The 23072-nt window shown below is 43.0% G+C and overlaps 1 protein-coding gene and 1 pseudogene across 8 annotated transcripts in view; one reads left to right on the top strand and one right to left on the bottom strand.

Annotated features, from left to right (window-relative positions):
* Window positions 1-609: 609 nt before the first annotated feature.
* Window positions 610-23072, top strand: part of Arhgap21 (Rho GTPase activating protein 21) — a 126025-nt gene continuing 103562 nt past the window's right edge. For 5 of the 8 annotated variants that reach the window (XM_052729391.1, XM_052729390.1, XM_052729387.1 and 2 more), the window contains exons 1-2: window positions 610-783; window positions 1609-2054. In XM_052729391.1, coding sequence (XP_052585351.1) covers window positions 1974-2054 — 81 coding nt within the window. In that variant the 5' untranslated portion in view covers window positions 610-783; window positions 1609-1973. Of the gene's footprint in view, window positions 784-1080; window positions 1216-1608; window positions 2055-2611; window positions 2730-23072 lie in introns of those variants that run through there. The other 3 variants (XM_052729385.1, XM_052729386.1, XM_052729392.1) reach the window with 3 other exon arrangements.
* On the bottom strand, window positions 14449-14571 carry LOC128104863 (uncharacterized; annotated as a pseudogene).

The following is a 23072-nucleotide window of genomic DNA, read 5'->3' as shown; positions in this document are numbered from 1 at the left end:
GTGCCAGCTCCCGGAGCGGCGCTCGGGAAGCGGCCGGGGTTGTGTGGCCGCCTTCGGGGTGCGGGGACGAGAGGGCTCGCGGGTGTCCAGGTTTCGGGGGGGCCTGGCGAGCACCACCCCTGTCCCGGCCCGTCTTCCTCCTCCAGCTTGGCTTCCCGGGCCGGGTGACTGCAGACCGAAAACTCCTCGCCCCCGAGCGTCCCCCGGGAGGGGAGGGGAAGGAGGTGGGGTGGGAGGAGGTGGATCCAGAAGGAAGGCGCGAGCAGTCCGCCCCCGGGAAGCAGCTCGCGCGCCCGCTGGCCGGGACACTCTTCGCGTTCGGCGATCGCGGGAGCGGGGGGCCCCGGCCGGCCCGGCCAGGCGAGGGGAGAGTCCGGCGGCCGCCTCCCCGCCCCACGCCCTCCCGCGGCGCCGAGAGCCCGGGGCCGGCCGGGGCAGGTCGTGGCTGTGCCTGGGAGCGGACCTCTAGCCCGCGTCCTCCGTTGCGTGGCCGTCTTTCTCAGCGCCTGGGGCTGAGGCGCGGGCCCGCGGAGGCCGCGCCCGCGTGTGCGCAGCGAACGAGGCCGGGGCACAAAGGCGGGCGGCGGGCGCCGGGGTCCGGCGGGCCGCGGAGGAGGGGCGGCGCCTCATGAATATTAACCGAGCCGCGGCCTAGCGCGCCCCGCCGCGGGCCGAGCCGCCGAGCGGAGCCCTTGCTTACCCACCCGCACGCGCCCGGGCCGCGCTTCCCGGGAGCCCGCGCCGGCGACCCGCCTCAGGAAGGGGCGGAGGAAATAGTGGTAGGTGGGTGGTTTGCTTTGCGCTTTGCCTTCTTTCAGGTGGCCACCCGGGAGGGCGAGCCGGGGTCGGGGGTTGGAGGGGCTGGGGGCTGGGGGGCTGCAGCGGCGAGCTAAGAGTTGCCGGGGCCGCGGCTCTCCCAAAGCATGCCCGGGAGCTGGAGCGGGAGCGGCGCCGCGTCCCAGCCGCGGCCGCACGCCTCCCCACCCAGCCCCGCCGCGGGCCAAGGAAAACAGCCGCCTCCTCGGGGGCGCGGGCCGGGGCGCAGGGCAGGCTGCCACGGGCGGCCGGAGTCACCCGCGGCCCGGGCGGCCGCCGCAGACGCCGCCGAGCCCACGCCCGCCCGGGTCGGAGCTGGCTTTTTGTTTGTTTGTTGGGGAGTTGGAGGGCGTCTGCGAGTCTAACCCGGTGCGGTGCGGAGAAAAACTTCACTTAAGAGTAGGTATCCGGGTGCTGCAGAATGCGCACACTGCCTCGGCACTGCCCAGGAAATGCAGCAATTAAAATGCACTTGAACCGGGAATTTTTTTTTTTTTTTTTTCTTGAAGGCTTCATAGCAGCCGGGCGTGTTTGACACAGCCACCCAGGGCAGTTCTGAGGTCTCGCTTTCTCATTCTCTTCCCCACGTTTAGGCTTTTTTTTTTTTTTTTTTTTTTTTTTTAAACGTGTTGCATGCGAGGGTTGTTTCTTTCCTTTGCGGGGCTCACCTTCGTGGACTGAGTAATCCTTCGGATTGTGGGAGAGGGGGAACTTGGTCTGGACTTGTGGGCAAGGCTAAAGATCGGCGCCTGGGGAAAGTTCACGTCCTTCATTAACTTCTCCCTGTTCTAGGAAGGATCTCCGAAGGCTGACGCCAGAGCAGCCCAACAAGGATTTTTCTCTGGCCTCGGGAGTAACACCGCTTGGAAGTAGACCTCTTCTCGCTGCACTTGGCCTCCACCCGGCCTGCCAGGGAAACCTGTCGCCCCTATAACTTTAAGTCTGGAGAAATGAAGAGGGCGAAGTCTGTTCAGGAGGGCATTTGAAGGGGCTGCCTGCAAATCTTTCTTATCTCGCACGTTGTTTGACCCGACCCTCCCTACCCTGCACCGGTCGCCCCAGAACCTGCTGTGGAATTGGTCCCCTTTTGGTGTGTGGCGGCGGCACCTCTCCAATGTGGACTCCAAAGGATTTGTCCCTTTACAGTGTGAAATGAAATGATGGCCACACATTGGACTGGTCTGCCTGAGGGAGATGGTGACAAACTCAAGGCCTGTGGGGCCGCCTCTGCCTGTGAGGTAAGCCAGCTAGCTGGGCGGTGGCTAATGTCTGTGGGCGTCCTAAGTGAGTTGGGGTCGTTTACCGCTGGGCCTCACCAGGGGGCTTCGAGGGGGCGTTCGGCGGCTTGGTGGCAGCGTTCTGGTTGACCAGGAGGGAGGGGAAACCTGGCCTACTTTTGTTTCTAGCGACTTTAGTGATTAATTGGCAGGAACGAGCCTCTCATGTCTTACATGGCCACATCTTGGTTACCCTTCGGGGCAGGGGCATCCTTCCATTCCTGAAGGCTGAGAAGCCTGAGAACAGACAGTGCAGCATCCATTTTTCCTTTCAGTGTTTTGGAGATCGAGCTGCTCGGGGGTGGCTTTATGTAACTCGTGTGTGTGTGTTACATCCCCAGTGGAGAGGGCAGATGGTGTGCTTTGCTGCACCTGGAAGCCAGTGTTTTTTACTCGGATGGGAGGGGATCCGAGCTAGTGGTGCCCAGAGCAGCTTTGGGTGGGAATCGAAGGAAGCCTTCCCACCGACAGTTTAGGCTCAGTCTTGGAAAGCGCCTGGAGTGTTGAAATTCTAACCTCCTAAAAATCTCCCAGCTTTGCTGTTCTTTTATTTATGTTCTCTGGGCCCTTCGACTGCTCCGCAGTTCTGGGGGCTGCTCTGGGTGTCAGGTGGCTTGCACCACAGTTCAGAGAACGGTGAGCTGGGAGAATGTACTCCAGGTTTCCTAATTGTTCTTTATTATTATTATTATTATTATTATTATTATTATTTTTATTAACTAACAGACAAACAGAATTTGTAGAAAATGTATCCATTTATGGCATCCACATGCCCTGTTGTCTTCTCCTGTCTTTTTATTCTCCTTGCATGTGAGTTGGTGTATGTGGAGTTTATTTCTATATTGGAGCTATTGTGCTTTGTTTTGTATAGTTTCTCTAATTTGATTGGTAAGGGCCCTGAACGCTGTTATTCTTTAAACTTTATCTTTGAGGTGCCTGTGTCTTTATTAAGATGTCAGCGATGACAATCTTAACATCTCCAATGAGTCCTCACCAGCTCACTGTTTCCTTTGCCTCGGTTGTAAATTTTCACTTCTTGGTCTCTGGAACACGACTAGTTTTAAGCATGTGAATTTGGGCATTTAGTCAGTTAAATCTGGGTCCATAAAGCATGCAGAAAACATGCTTCAGACAGTTTACTTTGTGTGGGAATAGAAAGTTTGTGCAGAGGGGACATTCTGTGTGTTACCACACAGTTTATTGGTCGGAGCCTTAGGTTTACATCTAGAATAGGTATTCTACTTTGGGGTATCGGTAAACACCTGCTTGCAGGTAAAGCATGATTAAGTCTGACACCACAATCCTCTGATCCAGTAAACCATAATGACGCCTTTTGGAAGACCTACCTACAGCCCGGTGATTGCTTAATGGGTATTGTAGTTACGTAATGATATATGCTGTAGTCCGAAAGCCTTATTTGTCATTGTCTTGGGAACACTTTAATTAGCATACTGCTTGCATTGTGTTTGCTAGAACTAACGTTTATTTGATAATATCCATATATGTGTGTGTTGTTGTTATTGTTTAAGAGTTGCTCTCAAACCAAGAATTTAGACACACCTTGTACTTGTCTAGAAAGCATTGTGTACTTTCAGTTAGTTGCATACTGGCTTTTATTGACAGTGGCAGTATGTATGTGTATGTATATATACACGTATATATGTATATGCATATATGTGTGTATATATATACATATGTATGGATATATATATATATATTTAAGAGTTTCGAAATTTGTTTTCATCTTGGCATTTTTTTTTTTGCTTGTGTGGCTATATTGTTTCTAGTTGGGAATGAAAAAACAATATTGTCTGTATTTTGCTCATTTAAAGAGTACTTGAATTTGGTATTAAATTAATATGTTTTGGCTTTTTAAAGAATAGTCTTAGATTCTTTGTGCTTCAGGAAGCGTTTTCAGATTGGCAGGTGGGAAGTGAGGGGCACTGTGATTACTGCCTGCAGTTGGCTGGGGTGTGGGTTTCTCTCAAATGCTGCCTACAGCTTGTGGATATTTCTGAATACTAGAAAGGGAGTTGCTATAGTTTGGTTTGATAAGTTTTTGTCATTGAACAGCACACTCAGTATTTGTTTTTAGTTTTATTGGATGTACTCTATTCTGTAATACTGTCATTCTTCAATTAAAAAGAAAAAGGAACAAAAAGGAGAAAGAGTAGCTGTATTCCTGAATGTGTTTGAATAGTAAATTGATGTATGTATATCTTTAACTAACCAGGAAACAAACACATATGTCTTAGTTGTAATGCTGTTTGCTAGTTGACCAAAATACATAACTTTGTGAGGCAGAAAAAACCAATTTGGTAATTTAATTGGAATTTCTCTCATGCCTTATCGAAGTAGCTCATTCCATGTTCTATGGATAAGGTCAGTTGCTTTGCTTACAACAGAAATTTCATGTTCCTATTAAATGATAGACTCCACTTGTGTTGATAAGTATATTAATTTAGGCACCCTTCCTCAAGACTATATTGGAAGACAGAAAAAGCAGATTACCAATTGATCTCATGACTTAAAGAATTAGGATAATTCAGAAAGTGTCTTGGACACAGTAAGAACAGTAGTAATTGTGTTCTTACTGTCTTACATGGACTTACTCTGTGCCTCTAAAATGTCTTTCTCCTTCCCTTGCCTCCCCCACCCCCTTCCTGTAGGGCCCTGCTGTGTAGCCCAGGCTGGCCTCCAACTCAAAGCAGTCGTTCTCTGTCAGCCTTCCAAGTGGTGGGATGAAAGGCTAGAGCCACCAGGGGGGCTTTAAAGATGCGGTTTTTAGTAATGATCTTAGTCACCCTGAGCTGTGGTGTGTGTGTGTGTGTGTGTGTGCGCGCGCGTGTGTAAAACTTGGGCTTGCTATTTTGTATTACATGGACTCCTTTAAATATTCTGTGATAAGATCATTTCCCTTACATATTACTTAGTTTTAGTATTCAAGGTTTAGCTTGCTACTTTTTTAACTAGAAAATTGAACAGTTGCATTGATTTCCCCTTTCCTTCATTTTAAACACTAATTTCACCTTTTAGTCTGAAGCCCCTAGTAATGAAAATTTTAGCAACTTCATTATTAAAAACTTACTTGTTATTGTTAATTTCATCAGTTCACTCGGTGTCTTGCCTTTTTTTTTTTAAACTTAGCCTGAGATTATCCTGTAGCTGTGCTGTATTTGTGGCTGATGAAAACTCTTTGCTCGTTGATAATGGAATAGTGTAAACACTACGATAGGGTGATTTTTCTGAGTAGGAAGTTGTGTGAAGTCTTGTTTTGGTTGTCTTTTATAATAGTGCTCATTTTCTTTTTGTCCCAGACTCCCTTGCTCCATCTCAGCCTCTTTCTGTCCTCCTCCTCCTCCTCCTCCTCCTCCTCCTCCTCCTCCTCCTCCTCCTTCTATAAGATTCTTTTACTGTCTGCCCGTTTCATATTGGATTAAGCCAGAGACAGTCTCTTATCCTCTGTTTTCATTCCCAGGCTTTATTTTATGGTTTCCTGGGACTTGATAATATAAGTGATTCTCAGTCTACAACTCTATCCCAGATTTTGTGGTTGTCTCCTAGACCTCCGTAACCACTTCGGTTAGTTCTGAGCAGTGGTTCCGAATACCCCACAAGCAATGCACACTTGACAGACTTAGCCCTGCCACCAGCCTTTCTGTCTGTCTGTCTGCTGTCAGTGGGCAGTGCCACCGCCTTTGGACTTGTCTCTGTTAAAAACTAGGTGGTTGTCTTGACTAGCTTCGTGTCTGGTATCTAAGTTCTGTCCAGTCTCCACTCCACATTGCTGCTGCCACTACCTGAGTTGAGGTCACTTCCTCTCTGAACCCCAGAAACAGGTTTCTCCAGGAGCTTCCCAGTAGCCCAGCTGGTCTCTGTCTTCTTCCAGAGCTTAGTCTTAAGTGACTTCAGTAGTCAGGGTCACCTTTCTCCTTTCTTGGCTCTTTCTGTACTCCTATAATTGAACTTGCGGGATTGTGGGGCAGACAAGGCCTGTCTACCTTCACCTCCTCCTCACAGGTGTCTCTTTCACCTTGCCGCCCCTCTCCTCTGGCCTCCCCACGGCTGCCTTTATCTGATTGTCACTTAGCCCTCCAGGCTTTTCTTTTCCATGAGCCCAAGACTGATTAGTTTGCCCCTAGTGCGTTAGTCCAAAACACACTGTACTTTATTGGGAACAAGTGCTTACAGCTCTGGCCATCTCTGTCTTCTTTGGACTGCAGCCGACATAAGAGCACAGATCATGTTTATTTCCACAGTGTCAGACACGTAATAAAGGCCCAGTGTTTGTTGAATAGATGAATGAACACACTGGCAGGGCTTTACATTTCATTGACTGGTCACTGAGATTCTAGTACACTGATGGTTATCTCGGTTACTCCACCTCACGGTTCCTTCCTTCATCGTCCTTAAAGTTTCTTCAACTTTCTTACCTATGTACACCTGAGGACTCAGTTTGACCCTCTGCATTTCCTCCTACATTTCATGGTTTTGACCCCAGGGTAGTCTCAAACTGGATGTCCTTGAATTTGTGATCTTCCTGATTCCACCTCCCAACTTGGGGATTACAGGCATATGCCAGGAAGTCTGTTTTTCTCTGTGGTTTTTGTTTTTGAGACAAGATCTCACTATAGAGCCAGGGTGGTCTTGAATGTACCATCTTCCTGCCTCCCCAGTCTGGGATGACAGGTACCTGCCCTCACGTCAGGCTTCCCTTTATCTCTTGAGTTCAGATGCCCACAGCCTACTGGCCTGAGTACTCAGAATCCATCTGCACTTGGAGAGTAAGCAGGCAACTCCAGAGCCAGACTGGAGCTTCTCTGCCTCCTGCTGCTCACCTTCTCCACTTGCTCCTTCTGGCCATGCTCATCACATGCCTCATCTCGGCAGGCTTTGGAGTGATTGGTGTCTCTCTTTTAGTGCATACATGACATGTATATTTGCTTGATTGGGGTCTCGGCTTGCTAAGCTGGTGTTTCTCTCCCTGCTGTAAGCAGAGCAGAGCATTTACAAATCAAATCAAGTCTTTTTTTTTTTTTTTCACTCAGATTCCTTTAATGGCCTTTCATTTCCTTAAAAACTAAAGGACAGAGTTCTTCCAGGGACCTTCAGGGCTTTTCCCCTTTCGCCTTCCTGCCCTCACTTCCTGTTACTCTTTCTCTCATTTGCTACTGGCTTTCCCAGACTTTGGCTCTTCTGCAGCCTCGAGCCTCACCGTTCGCGGTCCCCGCCCTGCAGTGCTCTTCCCCATCTCCTCACAGCTTGCTCTGGCTTGCTCTGGTCTCCCTTTTGTGTGGACAGGCCGTTCTCTGGACGAAGCCCTGCCGCTGACCCCGGTGAGTGGACACCTGCCCTCCACCTGCTGCCCACTGCCCTTTTCCTAGGGTTACTTATCTCCGCGTCACCCGTGTCCGGTGGACGTGCCTAGCTAGATGATTTGACTCTTTTTTTTTTGGAGACATATAGAATGTAAAGGTTCCGAGTGCAGAGTTTGGCTGATGTGTTCATGTGCTCTTTGTGTTATAGTTTATTTCTGAGATGACTGAAGACAAGGGAAATCCCACAGTGTGGTGGAGTGTGTTCTTAGGCATGTTATATGGAAATACAGTGTGTGAACCGTGGAGTAGGAGGTGCTTATCCTTCAGGAGACCTCCCCACTCCTTAAATTCCCTTCCATTTCCATCAAGATTGCTGCTGAGATGTTTTGAGTCATGGTTTTTTTTTTCTTTGTATCTTTCTTACCTTGGGGAAGTTGGTTACCAAGTTACAGTAACCAGGACAATATGTAGTACAAATGAAGGAAATAATTTGCACCACTGGGTTTGGTGACAGACTAGTAGAAGCGTAGTTAGAGGGATGGGTGGTAAAAGCGTACGAGAAGGTAATATACCAGGGGCTAGAGTGCTTTACCTAGCATGCGTGTGGCTCTGGGTCTGAACCCCAGCACTTAAAAAAAAGTAATATGCCTATATTTACATTGTTTCCTTAGTGAAATGATTTTCTAGTATATGACCGACACTTACTGTCTATTTTTGTTTTTAATGTAACAACCATGCAAATTTAACAGGTGTTAATTTTGATGAGAGTATAGAGATAAGTTTTTATCCTTTTAAATTCCAAACTGCTATTTACTGATTTTTAAAATAAGTTACATGTTACCAGTCTTGTGAAATTCTGATTTCTAGCAAAACCATACTCAAAGCAGTACATGAACAGCCTTTCAGAGGCACATGCTTTGTTCTGAGAAGTCCTGGGATTGATTCTACCTAGTTATGGTATAAGGCAACACCATTACTTAATTTTGAGTCTTCCTCCATATAAATAGATCCAAAGCCAGAATACCATTCTGCTAGAATCTCTGTGTAGAATTAGGAGTGGAGGTCAAGCCTGCCAGGATTGAGAGCATTTCAGTAGCAGAAGCGCCTGTCACTTGGGGCATCCTGTGTGAGTCTAGATTTGAGTGCATTAAGCAAAATCTTTCACTAGAGAAGAGCCATCAACAAAGAAAATTTCCCCATAAATTATTAGTATTCCTTAGCATTCATTTCTCTTAACACATTTTGAAGTCTGTTGTGCTTTGATTTCATGGTTTTAATCTGAGCAGCTATGGGTCAGGTAATCTACAACAAAGGTAATGCTCTCTCTCTTTTGTTCTTTGCGCTGTGGAGGGCTTTGTCGTCTTATTATATTAACAGTATGCTCGCTGATTTAAGGATGGGCAGCGCCAGTGTTGATAGATGCACAGATGCTGTTCCTGAATGCAGCTATTTTCTGTTACAGAAGGACCATATGGTAGGCACTTGTTTTTCTTTCTGGTTGATGTGATTAGATTACTAAAAATGAAATGTTACTGTAGTTAAAGATTGTCCCAGTAGTTATCTGCTTTTAATTGACCTTAAGGAGTTAAATGTGTGAACTATTATAAAATAGCCTTCTGTATAGTCTCTGGAGGAGAAAGACTTTGTGTAAGTCACTTTTCTAGTTTCTGCAATGAAACACCTGACATGAAGTAGCCTTGGGAAGGACAGGTTTATTTTGGCTTAGAGTTCACCAGGATCTAGTCGGTCCGTCGTGGGAGGAGCAGCATTCTGCAGAAGAGAGAAGGTCCTGGCCACGCTGTATCTGCAGACAGGAGCTCGGGCTGATGACTGCTGGTGCTCAGCTGGTCTCTCAGTTTTATCCTCTCTAGGACTCCAGCTCATGGAGTGGTTACACCTATAGTCAGTCCTTCCTCAATTAAGTTTTCTGGGAACATCCTCATGAACATACCCAGGGGTGTGTTTCCATGGTGATTCTAAATCCAGTCAAGTTGGCCATGGAGACACAAGAGCTCCATTTTGGATTATTTTTATGAAAATAATTTTACAGTTTGAAGTAGTCAAACAACAAACCATAGTCTCATCAAACTGAGTACTATATAAAATAGTTTATTTCATAATGAAATAATGGAAGACAGCATTCTGTGCTATTAAAGTAGGCCTGAAAGATGGCTCTGGGGTAAAGGCACTTGCCATGTAAGGCTGGCAGCCTGAACTCAAAGCCTGTAGCCCATGGTGGAAGGAGAAAACTGATTCTCCAGGGTTGTTTTCTTACCTCCACATGTGTACCATGGCATGCGCACCCCTCCATTCCCCCCCCCCTCTCTCTCACACACACACACACACACACTGTAAATTTTTTACAAATCTGAGAGAGAAATGGATGCACTGTACTGTAGCTTTAAACACTTCACACGATAGAATTTTGTTTGTTTTCTAGCTAATATAAAAAATTCCGTTCTCTTAAGTTAGGATTAAAAGAATAGGTTTAAAACTTAAACTCAGTATTTCTGAATATTTATCTATTTATGGGAACATAGTTAGACAGACCAGAGCAAACTGTCGTCCCTTACTATAAAGAAGGCTAAGTTAAAGACTTTTATTTACTTTCAAGTATCTGGCTGCTCCCCGGCCTTCTGTTTGCTGTTGGGTATGTTTGGATTCTGGCCTGGTCACTTACTGCCTTTTGCCCTGTTGCTTATCTCAGCCCTGGATGGACATCTGGTGCAGCTGTGGGTTGTGCCAGGCATTCTCTGTCCTTCTTACAACCTAATGAGCACACAGTGTCTTGACTTCCTGGCCTTCTTTTCACTGCATTTATTACTGACATAGCTTATGAGGACTTAAATTGTTAATAACATGTTGATTATTCGATATCAGATGGGTTTAGTACATTTGGAAGTTTCTTCTGGATGTCATTGAACTTGTATGATCTTGGACTTATAGGCACTTTAAAAAGTATCTTCAGGTAAAGTGTTTGGATATACCAGTATCTCCTAGTATATCAGGGTTCTGTGTTGAAGATAGTCTGTGTGAGCTTGATCCGTGAGGCCTGCTTTCTGGGCTCTGAATATTGGCTTCTGGAAATAATAGGGATTGGTATGTGAGGTGAGGGAAGGAAATGCTTGGGGCACCCATTTTTAAATGGATCTTTATTAAAAAGCTTTTAGGACATTGCTTTTTACTTCATTCATCCATTCATTCATGCTTCTCAACAGGTTTGAAAACAGAAAAATAGAGACAGGAAAATAAAAATCCTAGAATTGTCTCCAGGTGTACGTTTGCAAGTTCTGGTGAACATTGCTGAAGTTATGGGCTGAGCTCCTGTCTTGGATTTCTTCCTTGACGTTCCACTTTGTTCTTTAATCCTTGAAGTGAGAGAAACCCAGGAGGGAAACAAAGGCAGAAACCCTTGAGGTACTGGAGACTTCTCAGAGGCCCATCATTTCCTAGAACATTGTCTCTCCCAGTGCCAGCAGTTTCTTACAGGCTTATTTCTACTGTGGAGCATGGGCCACAACTTTGATGTAGCGGAAATAGAGTGGAAAATTAGAAATTTGTTTTTACTTTTTTAATTTTAAAAATTTCATATTTGCACTATATATTTTTTTAAAAATCATTTCATAATATATCATAGGCATATGTCTTTGTCCATAGGTTTTATGGATGGACCATACCCATATTGTATATGGAGGACAAGAAACCTAAATATTATAGGCCAAAGGGAATTTCAAAGTCTGTAATGTAGAACTACGTATGATTCACTTCATTTCTTTGTCTGTGAAGGTAGAACTAGGTGATCCTAGGTAGATGGGCCCATTCTAATAGAAGTTTCCAGAAGTTAAATTTGTTTTCTTGGCAGAGGTAGGATGACCTTCAGTTAGAGATGTTCTAGTGGCCACTTCTGCCTTGGTAGGATTTTCAGTCAGGTGTGTTGGGGTGATCATTTGAGTAACTTTTTGAACTACAGATTTCTAGCCTATAATCAATGTAATGAATAGAAAACCCTGGAATTCACCCAAACCTTTAACTATTGAATGGGTTTGTGGTATTCCAATGATCATTCCGGTTTGAGAACAGCATAACTCTAGATCATATTCACAGACCCTTCCAGGAAGATTCAAGGTGCCATGAACTTAGTTAATCTGCAAGATTGAAATTGTATTGTAGCCTCTTCTTTGGCAGTTAAGCATTATGTCCATGTTGCTGCTCTCCTGAAGTGATATCTTTTTAGACACAGGAAACTGTCAGGAGAGCCAGGCTTGGTGCACATCTCTAGCTGCAGCTAGCTTGGAAGCTGAGGCATGTGCGTAAGTTGAACCCAGGGGCTCAAGGCAGCAAAACAAAACGCATTTTAAAGTTCACCAGGTGTAAGTGATAGCTAGTGTACTCTTGAAAAACATCTGCTGTCCCTTAATTAAATGAAACATTTTAAAGTGGTGGAATTCTGCTTTTTGGCTCAGTGCAGCTACAGCTGTTAGGTTTTTTTCTCTATTATAAAAGTAATTTATTTGGTTTCATTTGCACAAGGCTGTACTTAAAAATACATTGTAAGCAGTTGTTTTTACTAATTTTTTAGCAAGAACAGAAAAAGTTATAGTGGAAGAATATATATGCACAGCCACATGCACACATTACACATGCATGCACATGCACACACAGCTCTGTCCCTGCGTACACATTGAGTACACATTGTGAGTGACAGAAATCATTACAACATAAATCTTCGATAATGAAGTGTTCATTAGTGCGATAATGTCCCCTGTAAATCCATCCCCATTTCCCTCCAGCCAGCAGCTCTTCTGATTCTGTCCTTTGAGTCAGTCTGGTCTTTCAGTCTGACTCACAGTGGCCGCCATTGGATAAGATGATGCAAACACAATGCAAACTAATTGCAGTGTCCAGTTGCAGTTCTGAAAAAGAAGTGGGGTTTCTTGAAGACAGCTAATGTGAAGGAGAAGGCGCACAGCCACTGACAAAGAGGCTCTGGCAGAGTGAGACCCATTCCCAACTGGAGAAAATGTAATCAGGGTTGATAGGCATCTCAAAGGAGAGCAGTGGAGAGCACGTTTAAGGATTAAGAGCTTTTGAGAAGTTGATGTCTGTGACTGTGATTGCATCTAGGAGGGTGCAGCTCTTCTCAGAGGCAAAGTTTAGCTTAGACTCAGTCTTTCAGCAGCTCTGTTTGCCAAGAGACAATAAAAAGCAGGTATGAATATATTGATGGATGGATGGAAGTAGTGAACAAATTTCTCTTACCACTGAGAATTAATAGAAAACCCTAGCTTTTCTGGTTGACTTTTAAAGGAAGCTGTTTAAAAAAGCGCTCCGGGATAGCCTCATACAAGGTTGTGGTTCTTAGATGCCCAAGTAGTTCAGAACTGTGACTGTTGTAGCTGCTACCATTTGTGACTCTCACAGGTCTTTGCTGCCTAGAGTCCCATTGATGCCTTAGCCAGGAGGTCAGGTGATTAAGACCAACTCTGATAGGCACAATTAGGTTATAAGTTTCGTGAGAGTCTTCCTTAGGATATATGACTCAAACTGTCTCTAGGAGATGATATTAAGAGAACCATAGTTGGTGGCTAACAGAAATGTGTCTGCTCTAGGCATGTAGGAGTACAGATTCTCTCCAGCTCAGGGAGAACCTAAGAATCATTTGTTTCTGTTTGGCCTTTGATTGTCGCTGTCACTCTTGACAGTCTTTGGCTTCTGTAATCATCATTTCTAATTTTGACTTTTAAGCAGATTATTCAAATGATATGTTTCGATTAACCAATATTTTGAGAAGAAGGTAGACAGTTATTTAATGGCCTATAATATGTGTGCCCATTTGGAGAGCGCAATGATTCCTCCAAACAGGGCTTAGAAAGTGCATGCCCCATGCTGTGCCGAAGTGTTAGGCAAGCATTGACAAGAAAATGGTATGTCTTTCCTAGCTGGCTCTTAATTGACCATAGACTAAATAGAACTCTTAGTCTCTTAATAGGATTTGAACTTTGAAGTTATTTTGTATATTAACTAAGAGGGATAGAGTACTAATTTTATGAATAAAATAGAGGTCATTGTTCAGAGCCTATATAGATAATAAAAAACAGAATTTCATGAATTAATTTATGTCAATGAACTTGGCAAATGACATGGTCACGTTCCTTAAGAGGAACAAATTACTGACACAAAAAACGGACACAAGGAGAAATTAAGGAATCTTCACAGTGCCATGTGTTAAAGCAATTGCATGTGAAATCATAAACCTTTGCAAATAGAAGGCTCTAAATCCATTTGGTACATTGGTATATTTAAGGCATATATCTATATACCTATATATATATCTTATATATTAAACACGTCACATATTTAAGAAAGAAAAGATTCTATAAACTAATTTTTTACAAACTCAAAAAACAGGTAGAGAGAACTTTTCTGATCTCCATTTTGTCAGGCCATTGTAGGCCTTCCAGATACAAATGTAAGAAAAGGAGTTTGTATTAACAACTGTCATGTTTAAATGAATTTAAGAATATTAGCAAATCAGATCTAGGAATGAAGTGAAAAGGGCAATATACTGTGAAAAGGGTAACATGCCACAAGTTAGTTTGAGTTATTCTAGAAATGAAAGTTTATTGTCAAAAATGAATTAGTAACAAACCGAGAGAGTTCATATGATCATCTCAGTAGATGCAAAGTATTTGACAATGTAAGTCAGAAAACTGGCACTATAATGGAACTTGCTGAATTTGATGAAGAGCATCTGTCTATAAGGAAAAACAGCTGTCATATTTTGTAACCATGAGTGTTTACATTCAGGGTAGCACTGCAGACCTACCTAGTGTGTAAGTCAACAGAGGAACTAGAAGGAAGGAAGAAGAAGAGAGGAATAAATCACTTCTCAGAATGCATCTATACACAGTGAAAACTATAAGGGATGCACCCCAAATGCCCACTAGAACCAGCTAGTAACAGTTTCAAACTTAGGGATGCAAAGTAGCTGTGTGGTAGACTTCCTTTTTTTTTTTTAATTTTTATTAATTTTTCTAAGCCTACAGTACCCAGTATTTCCAGGCGGTCTCCTATCCAATTACTAACCAGGCCCGAACCTGCTTAGCTTCCGAGAGCAGACGAGATCGGGCGCGTTCAGTCAGGGTGGTATGGCCGTAGACTTTTTTTTTTAAAATAGAAACACTTTTAATTAATTTGAATATCTTTTAAATGGATCTGTTTAAGCTTACCAAAGTAAAAGAAAGTTGGCATGGTGTAAACAAAACAAAACACCCTTATTGGTAAAGGCTGGAAATCTGTGGGATATTTTTGGTCAGGAAATGGCTATGTGACCCACTCCACATATTAAATTGAAATTAGTTATTCAGTTAAGATCCCAGTGTCTTCATTCCCATAGGTTAGTGGTATGGGTCTTTCTGGGAGGTGATCCTAGCATCAGTCACCAGGGGAGATGCAGGTCCTCAGACACAGGTATGGAGGGGCCTTTAGGTGGCTTCTTTCCCTGGCCCTGGATTATGGGGAGTCTGAATTGGAGTGGTTTCTGGTAAGTGGGGGTGAAGAGGGCACTGCCACACAGAGAAGTGAGGAGCCTGGACGGTGGCTTGTAACACGAATTGCTAAATGGTCTTATAATAAAAAAAACCGCTGGGCGGTGGTGGCGCAGGCCTTTAATCCCAGCACTCAGGAGGCATAGCCAGGCGGATCTCTGTGAGTTCAAGGCCAGCCTGGGCTACCAAGTGAGTTCCAGGAAAGGCGCAAAGCTACACAGAGAAACCCTGTCTCGAAAAACCAAAAAAAAAAAACCAACCAACCAACCAAACAAACAAGTGAGTTCCAGGAAAGGCGCAAAGCTACACAGAGAAACCCTGTCTCGAAAAACCAAAAAAAAAAAACCAACCAACCAACCAAACAAACAAACAAACAAACAAAACAAAACAAACAAACAAAAAAACCCAGAGTCAGATACTGGTGTAAATGCTAAAAGATCAGAGAGACAAAGGAACAAACCACTGCTACCTCTTACCTCTAAAACTCCTCAGCCTGAAAAGGCTTTAGCCAATAGGCCTCTAGCTGAATGAGCTTCCTCAGCCAAAAAGGCTTCTAGTTCCTGTCTCCTCAGGCCTTATTAGGCTTTATTTCTATATGCTAACAACAGCTGGAAAATGAGACTTAGAAGTGAGCTTTATTTTAATGTTTGAAGGGGAACTAAACTAAGTTGGCTACAAAGTGCCCCATTAGATTCCATTTAGATACAGGTAGAATTCTAGTAGGCTTTTGGTTATTGTTTGCTTGTCTTTTGAGACAGGGTCTCTCTGCATAGCCCTGTCTGTTCCAGCACTCACTCTGTAGACCAGGCTGGCCTCTAACTCACAGAGATCCATCTGCCTCTGCTGGGACTACAAGTGTGTTTTACTACACCTGGCTTTTAAAAAGAGAACTAAATAAGTATGTGGGAATGCAAAGGACAAACAGTTACTAAAGCTATACTGAAAAAAATACCAAGTTGGAGGGCTCACAGTATCATGTTGACTGAAAGCCGTGGAAATCAAGACAGTATAGAATCAATATAATCTTGATGTATGCAAGAATGAAAGAGAGTTGGGAGACCTATTTGTCCATCCATCCAAATGCAGTGGGGAAAGGATAGTGTTTTCAACAAGTGGAAATACATACAGAAAAAAAGAGCATCCTTTTTTATGTCTCATTGGACAGAAAAGTTAATACATTGATCACTGATGTGAACATAAAAGCAGATTATAAAGCTCCAGTAAAGCAACAGAATTGGCAAAGATTCTGGGAAATGACAAAAGTATTAGCTAGAAGAGAATAATAATGACTATTTCTACTTTATCAAAATTCAAAACTTCTCTTTTTGCAAAATGCCATTAAGAAAATGTTTTCTGGTTGCACATGGTAGCACATACCTTTAATCCCAGCTCTTAGGAGTCAGAGGCAGGCAGATCTCTCTGAGTTCGATGCTAGCCTGGTCTATAGAGTGAGTTCTGGGACAGCCAGGGCTACACGGAGAAACCTTGTCTCGATAAACCAAAATAAATAGATAGGTAGATAGACAGACAGACAGACAGATAAATATTTTTTAAAACCAGAGATAAGGAAGAGAGGTTTGCAGAATCCGTCTTGGATGAAGGGATTGCTTCCAAAATCTGTTCAGAAAATTCTTATGACTCAATAATAAGACAGCCTAGTTTTAAAAATGGGTAAAAACTGAACTCCACAAGACAAGATAAATGAAAAGCACATGCAGACATGTTCATTGTTATTAGTAACTGGGGAGGGGGAACAAATTAGTTTGTAGCATTAGCTGTTCTTTGTCACAGTAAGATTTGCTGCTGTGATTTAACTACACTTAGTCAACTCTGATAGTTCGTGGGAACGCCTCCATTTAGGTTCCCTTGGAAGTAGTAAAATAATACTGCTGTTACTTTTTTAAAAGTTATTTTTATTTTATGTTCATTTGTTTGTATGTATGTCTGTGTGAGGTTATCAGAAGCCCTGGAACTGGAGTTACAGACAGTTGTGAGCTGCCATGTGGGTGTTAGAAATTGAACCCTGAGCCTCTAGGAGAGCAGCCAGTGCTCCTAACAGCCCGATTGCTGTTACTTTTAAATTTCATTTTCCAGTTAGCCATTACTACCACATAGGAATGGAGGATTTTGTGCAGCCACTTTGTATATTCAAAATATGAAAGTTTTGGCTACTGCTGTCTACCCATTAGAATGGCCAGAATTAGAAGTCAGAATACCAAGTGTTGGTCAGTGAGGAGCAACTGAACTCTGACATACTGTAGCTGACATGATGACACAGCGTGGGGGAAGACATTTTGGCAGCTGTCAGAAATTTAGGCACTCATTCAGTGTAGCCCACTCTAGCTAATTATTTGTGTTATTTTGAGACAGAGTCTTGCTATGTAATAGCCCTGGTTCACTTACTACTTGCTACATTGCCTGGGATACCAGGATAGCCTTGAACTCAAGATAGTCCTTCTGCCTCAGCCTCTCACATTCTGAATTTACAGGCATATAGCACAGGTCTCTTTTTTGCTACACACACACACACACACACACACACTTGTTTTTTTTCGAGACAGAGGTTTTTTGTTTAACAGCCCTGGTTGTCCTGGAACTTGCTTTGTAGACCAGTCTGGCCTCGAACTTACAGAAATCCGCCTGCCTCTGCCTCCCAAGTGCTGGGATTAAAGGCGAGCGCCGCCACCACCACTCAGCTGCTGTTTATATTCTTAACAGCTAACATCTTCAAATTTGAAATAGCCCATGTGTCTACCAACAGATGAACCAGAAAATAAATTTTAATGTATTACATAGTAGAGTACCATTCAGCACATAGAATGAGTTGATACTTCCAACCGTATAGATGTATCTCAAAACGAGAAACTAGATGTGAGTGTATATATATGTATACATTCATATATATACACATATGTACACTTAGACATATATACGTATATATCCATCCATCCATACATACATACATATACACACACACATACGCACGCACGCATATGCACACACACACACACATGCAGTTCCACTTATAGGGAATCCTAGAACTGGGGAAAATAACCTCTAGTGATGGAGAGTGCACTGTTGGTGGGAAGATGGATTACAGAGGCCCGAAGGAACCTGGGGTAACCTTGTGTGGTAGTTATGGTTATGTGTATACATATATTTGCCAAGATGAATTGTGCATTTAATGGATAATTTTGTTCTGTGAATTACATCTCAGCAAAATATATTTGAAAAGAAAAAAGTTTGGTAACATGAAATTGTGGTGACCGCCGACTGCCCTCTAAAATGGCACACTTAGCCCAAAGACTTGGTAGCTTCCTATAAATGATATCAGATATCTATGGTATGACCCAGAATTTTCATTCTTAGATAATGCCCCAAGGGAAATAAAACAAATGCCCACAGGAGTGTTCATAGGGCTTGCTCATGGGAGACTGGAAGCAACTCAGCTGTCCATCAGAGGAAAACAGATCAAGCATTGTGTGTGGTTACACAGCCACAGAGAATGGATGGATGGAAAATAGCCTGAACAGAAGAAGCAGACAGACAGACAGCAGGGCCCAACACTATGATTGCAGAACTATTACATGGTGATAGAAAGCAGAACTGAGTTTGTTTTTGTGCCTGAAGGCCCAGGCATCACTAGGAGGCACACAGGAAACTTCCAGGGTAATGGGAATGTTTTGCATCTTCATTCATGTGTGTGAAGGGCATAGGTGCATGAACTTGGAGAATCATATAAATGGGGCTCAGGAACTGCATGTGACTGTATAGACTGCAAAACGCACTTGAACCAGTGCATAACTGGCTACACTGAGAATATTCGTGATGTTATGTAATCATCACTCTTTATCCCAGGGTCTTTTCGTCACACCAGAGTGAAACCCTGCCCACTCTCCCCAGCCCCTGGCCATCTCTGTTCTATTTCAGGGTTACCGGTCTGCCAATCCTTTGCAGTAGTCACACAGCGTTCGTCTCTTCCTGTCTGGCTACTCCGCTTAGCACAGTGCTTTCGTGCTTCACCCACGCTGTGTGACATGTCAGAACTCCATTTCCTTCTATGGTGAGCAGCGTCCTGCTGTAGGAACATAGTGTAGTTTTTATGCGTTCACTTGTGTATGGTTTCTTAGGCTGTGAATAACACCATTGTGAACATACCACACAAGTATCTGCTTGGATTCCTGTTTTCTTCCGAGAGTGGACCTGGTGACAGTTGCAGGCAGAGAGGACAACATGACAGGAGCAAATGGGAGAGAATGACTGATGTCCGGAGCAAACCAGAAATTTATGCAAGAGAACTCCTGTTAGATATGCCGTAATACGTACATTAATTTCCAAATGAGATTTTCATTGTCACGTCTTCCAGTGATGATGCAGGGAACAGGCTTTAGTGTCTGAACAAGTCTTTGCTGCGTTCCATTCCAGCTCAGACCTGTTTTTGGCTCATGAGGACACTGTGCAAGGAATCTCTGCTATAGTCTGCATTCAATATCTGACTTTTTAAAAACACTAGTGTCTAGGAGCAGTAAGCCACTGGTGTTGGTTTGTTCATTTGTTGTTTGGTCAACCTGGATCATCTGTTAGTTCTCACAGAGAGTGTTTTGAGGACTTTGAAACTGTAATATTAATGATAGTATTTTTTTGAGTTTTTCCTTTCTAGTGAGTTAAATCAGAGATGTCTCCATTTTTATTATTTTAATAAATTCTGGTTTTGTTTATTCATTAGCTTTATCTCTGCCCATCTCATTTCACTGCTAGTTTATAACCTGAAATCTGCGGGGGACTTACGAGTGGCTGTTTTACTTTTCTGTCAATGGAACAGGCACAGTCATTAAAAATAAATTTACTTCTATCTGGTTAGTTTTGTACAGTTTTAGAAGCCTGCTGGCCAAGTTACTTAAGCTTTTAGCAGAATGGGGTACTAGTTAGATTGTTTTCTCTTCAGGTAAAAATATAGACTATGAGAACAGATTTCAAATAGTTGGAGTAATTACATTAAAGACTTTTAAAAAAATTGTGTGTGTGTGTGTGTGTGTGTGTGTGTGTGTGTGTATGTGTGCATGCCAAATGGGTGTAGATGTTGAGGAAGCCAGAAGAGGGCGTTGGATCCTCTGGAACTGGAGTTAAGCTGTTGTGAGCTGTCTACCACTGTTAGGCACCTGGAAGAGCAGGAAGAGCTCTTAAACAATAAACTGTCTTTCTAGCCCCTAGGGAATTAAGCCTTTGCAGAGGGTGATATGGGCTGTTGTTAAATAGCCATATAGCTTATGCCTGGGTTTTGGGTTGTTTTGTTGTTGTTGTTGTGGTTGTTTTGTTTTTTGTTTTTTGCCTATAAATGTGTACATCAAAAAAAAAGTAGTAATTGGTCTGCTTTCTAACATGCAGAATGTAATTGCATCTGTTTTCAGTTTTGAGTCTTCACAACTTTTTAGTACTTGTTCCTACTATACTGTAGGCATTTATGCTGCTGACATTTGTGAGCTGTGTTTGTTTAGTCGGAGAGTACCGGTGAATTCTTTGTAAGCTCTAGACTGTAGTATCTGTTTCCTAGAAGCAGGCTATGAGACAAAGAACGTTTTAGATAATTTTATAGTGCTGAAGGAAGAGCATTAACACTCACTGAATATTTCAACACTTACTGCATTCGGGGAAGGTATGTATGACTGTATGTTTTCAAGGTGGAAACTGAGGTTCAGAGAGCTTAATTAACATGGCCAAAGCCACACAGAAAGCCTGTGTTGAGGTTGAATCTGACCTAAACTAACCTCATCCTTAGAGCTCTCCATCTTGTCTTTGTAGCAAGTGGCATATCCGTGTTTCCTTGAACTCATGACACATCTGAAGTCTGTCATGTCTGTTCATGTTCATTGTGCTGAAATACCTTTCTCATGTCTTCTCATCTATGTAAATCCTGCACTTTCTTCAAGCCTGCCTCAGATTGCACTGCCTGAGAAGCCTTTTTCTGACCTCACTGACCTCAGGTAGAAAGTATTTTTCCAGTTCTGCAGGCGAAGTTTTCCTGTCCCGACTGCCTGCTCCCAAATAATCACTCAGAGGCTTAATATAAATTATAAATGCTCGTCCAGTAGTTCAGGCTTATTATTAACTAGCTCTTACATTTTAAGTTAACCCATATTTCTTATTTATGCTCTGCCATGTGATACTTTATTGGCGTGGCACGTTCATCTGCTTCCTCTGTGTCTGGCTGGTGACTCTTCTGACTCTGCTCTTCCTCATCCCATCATTCTCAGTTTGGCTTTCCCCCCAACTTTATCCTGTTCAGCTATTGGGCAGTCAGCTTGTTTATTAAACCAATCATAGTGACATATATTCACACAGTGTACAGAAGGATTATTCCACAGCACAGTTCCAAGGTGGATAGTCTTGCTTTTGGTGGCTTTTCTTCCTTTACTTTTATGATTTCTCTCCCTCTGGACTCCTGCTGTCATTTACCTTATTTTTAGTATTGAGTAGATCTGTAATTCCTTATGTTCAGAGTTCAGAAGTTCTCAGATCTTGGAAGTGTTAGATGATGCAGATTCTGGCTGTGAACTGTGTGAGTATTTGCACTTCATGGAATAAACACAGACTTAGAGCCTATGTTCAGCTTAGGTGAGGCTTTACTACCAATATGTTAAAAAACATTTTCACTTTCAGGGTTGTTTGAAATTTAGAATAGTAATATGTAATTACAGATACAGATTGACTGTTATTTTAGAAAACCTATTTACCAGTCACATGATACTTTGACTTTTTTTTTTGGTTTTTCGAGACAGGGTTTCTCTGTGTAGCTTTGCGCCTTTCCTGGTACTTGCTTTGGAGACCAGGCTGGCCTCGAACTCACAGAGATCCACCTGGCTCTGCCTCCCGAGTGCTGGGATTAAAGGCGTGCGCCACCACCGCCCGGCTGATACTTTGACTTTTGTTTATCTTTTTTTTTTGGAAACAAATTGGTCTTGATTACCTTAGAGATGATATGAATGTGTGGGTATTGCCTGCCAATTGATCCATCATTAACAGGTAGATGTGAGCACATCATATCTTTTAAAGCTTATTATACTTTGATTTTTTGGTTACTGGTGACCTTTTTTAGTTTTCTCCTAAATCCTTTAGACACAAACCCAATTATCACTGAAGGTTTTTTTATTTTCTAGGTTTTTTTTTTTTTTTTTTTTTTTTTTTTGGTTTTTCGAGACAGGGTTTCTCTGTGTAGCTTTGGAGCCTGTCCTGGAACTCACTGTGTAGCCCAGACTGGCCTCAGACTCACAGAGATCCGCCTGCCTCTGCCTCTCGAGTGCTGGGATTAAAGACGTGCGCTACAACCGCCCAGCTCTAGTTCAGTTATATATGCTATTACAGCCTGAGATCTGGAATCAGTCATTGCTTCAGCATGTCCTGGTATCTTTGAGTGGACACAGTATTTCAAGACCTCACTTGCTGTTAGAGAATTGACTCCTAATTGAATCCTAATGAATTGACTCTGAGGCTTTTCACACAAACATACACACTCATGTCCTTAATCAACCCTCATACGTATTCAAACTAGGACAGTGGTAATAATATTGCTATAGTATTGTTACTAAGCTATAGGCCTATTTGCTGTATTTTTTTTAAGATAATGAGAACAGTATAAGACATGCTATTTTCCTTTCAAATTCAGGGTTTGGAGGATGGTGTTGTTTGAGAAAGGGTCTCACTATGTAGCCCTGACTGTTTTGGAACTCACTATGTGGACTGGGCTGGTTTAGAACTCACAGAGATCCTCTTGCTTCTGCCTCTTGAGTGCTGGGATCAAAGGTATGTGCCACAATACTTGGCAAGGTTAGGCGTGTTGTTTAACTTCTTTGGGATTACATTCTGTTCCTCTTTACCCCCAGAGTACTCATTTAATTGTATCTCAAACAGCATACACAACAATCTGGAAAAAAAAAGTAGTGCCTGATAAATGTAGTTACTGAGAAGTTACAATTTTTTCCCTATTCTTTCTCTACTGCCCTTTCCCCCTCCCCCTTCTGTTTTTCAAGTTGTATTATATCTGCCTTGTCAAACTATCAGGAATTACAGGTCCACTTTCCCCTTTCAGTGTTCAATATCCATCTCTATTTCCCATGTCC

The sequence above is a fragment of the Peromyscus californicus genome, unplaced genomic scaffold, assembly GCF_007827085.1.
Source record: "Peromyscus californicus insignis strain IS unplaced genomic scaffold, ASM782708v3 Scaffold_8__1_contigs__length_139910024, whole genome shotgun sequence".
NCBI lineage: Eukaryota > Metazoa > Chordata > Mammalia > Rodentia > Cricetidae > Peromyscus > Peromyscus californicus.
The sequence above is the reverse complement of the archived record's forward strand: the minus strand, read 5'-3'. Positions and strand labels throughout refer to the sequence as shown.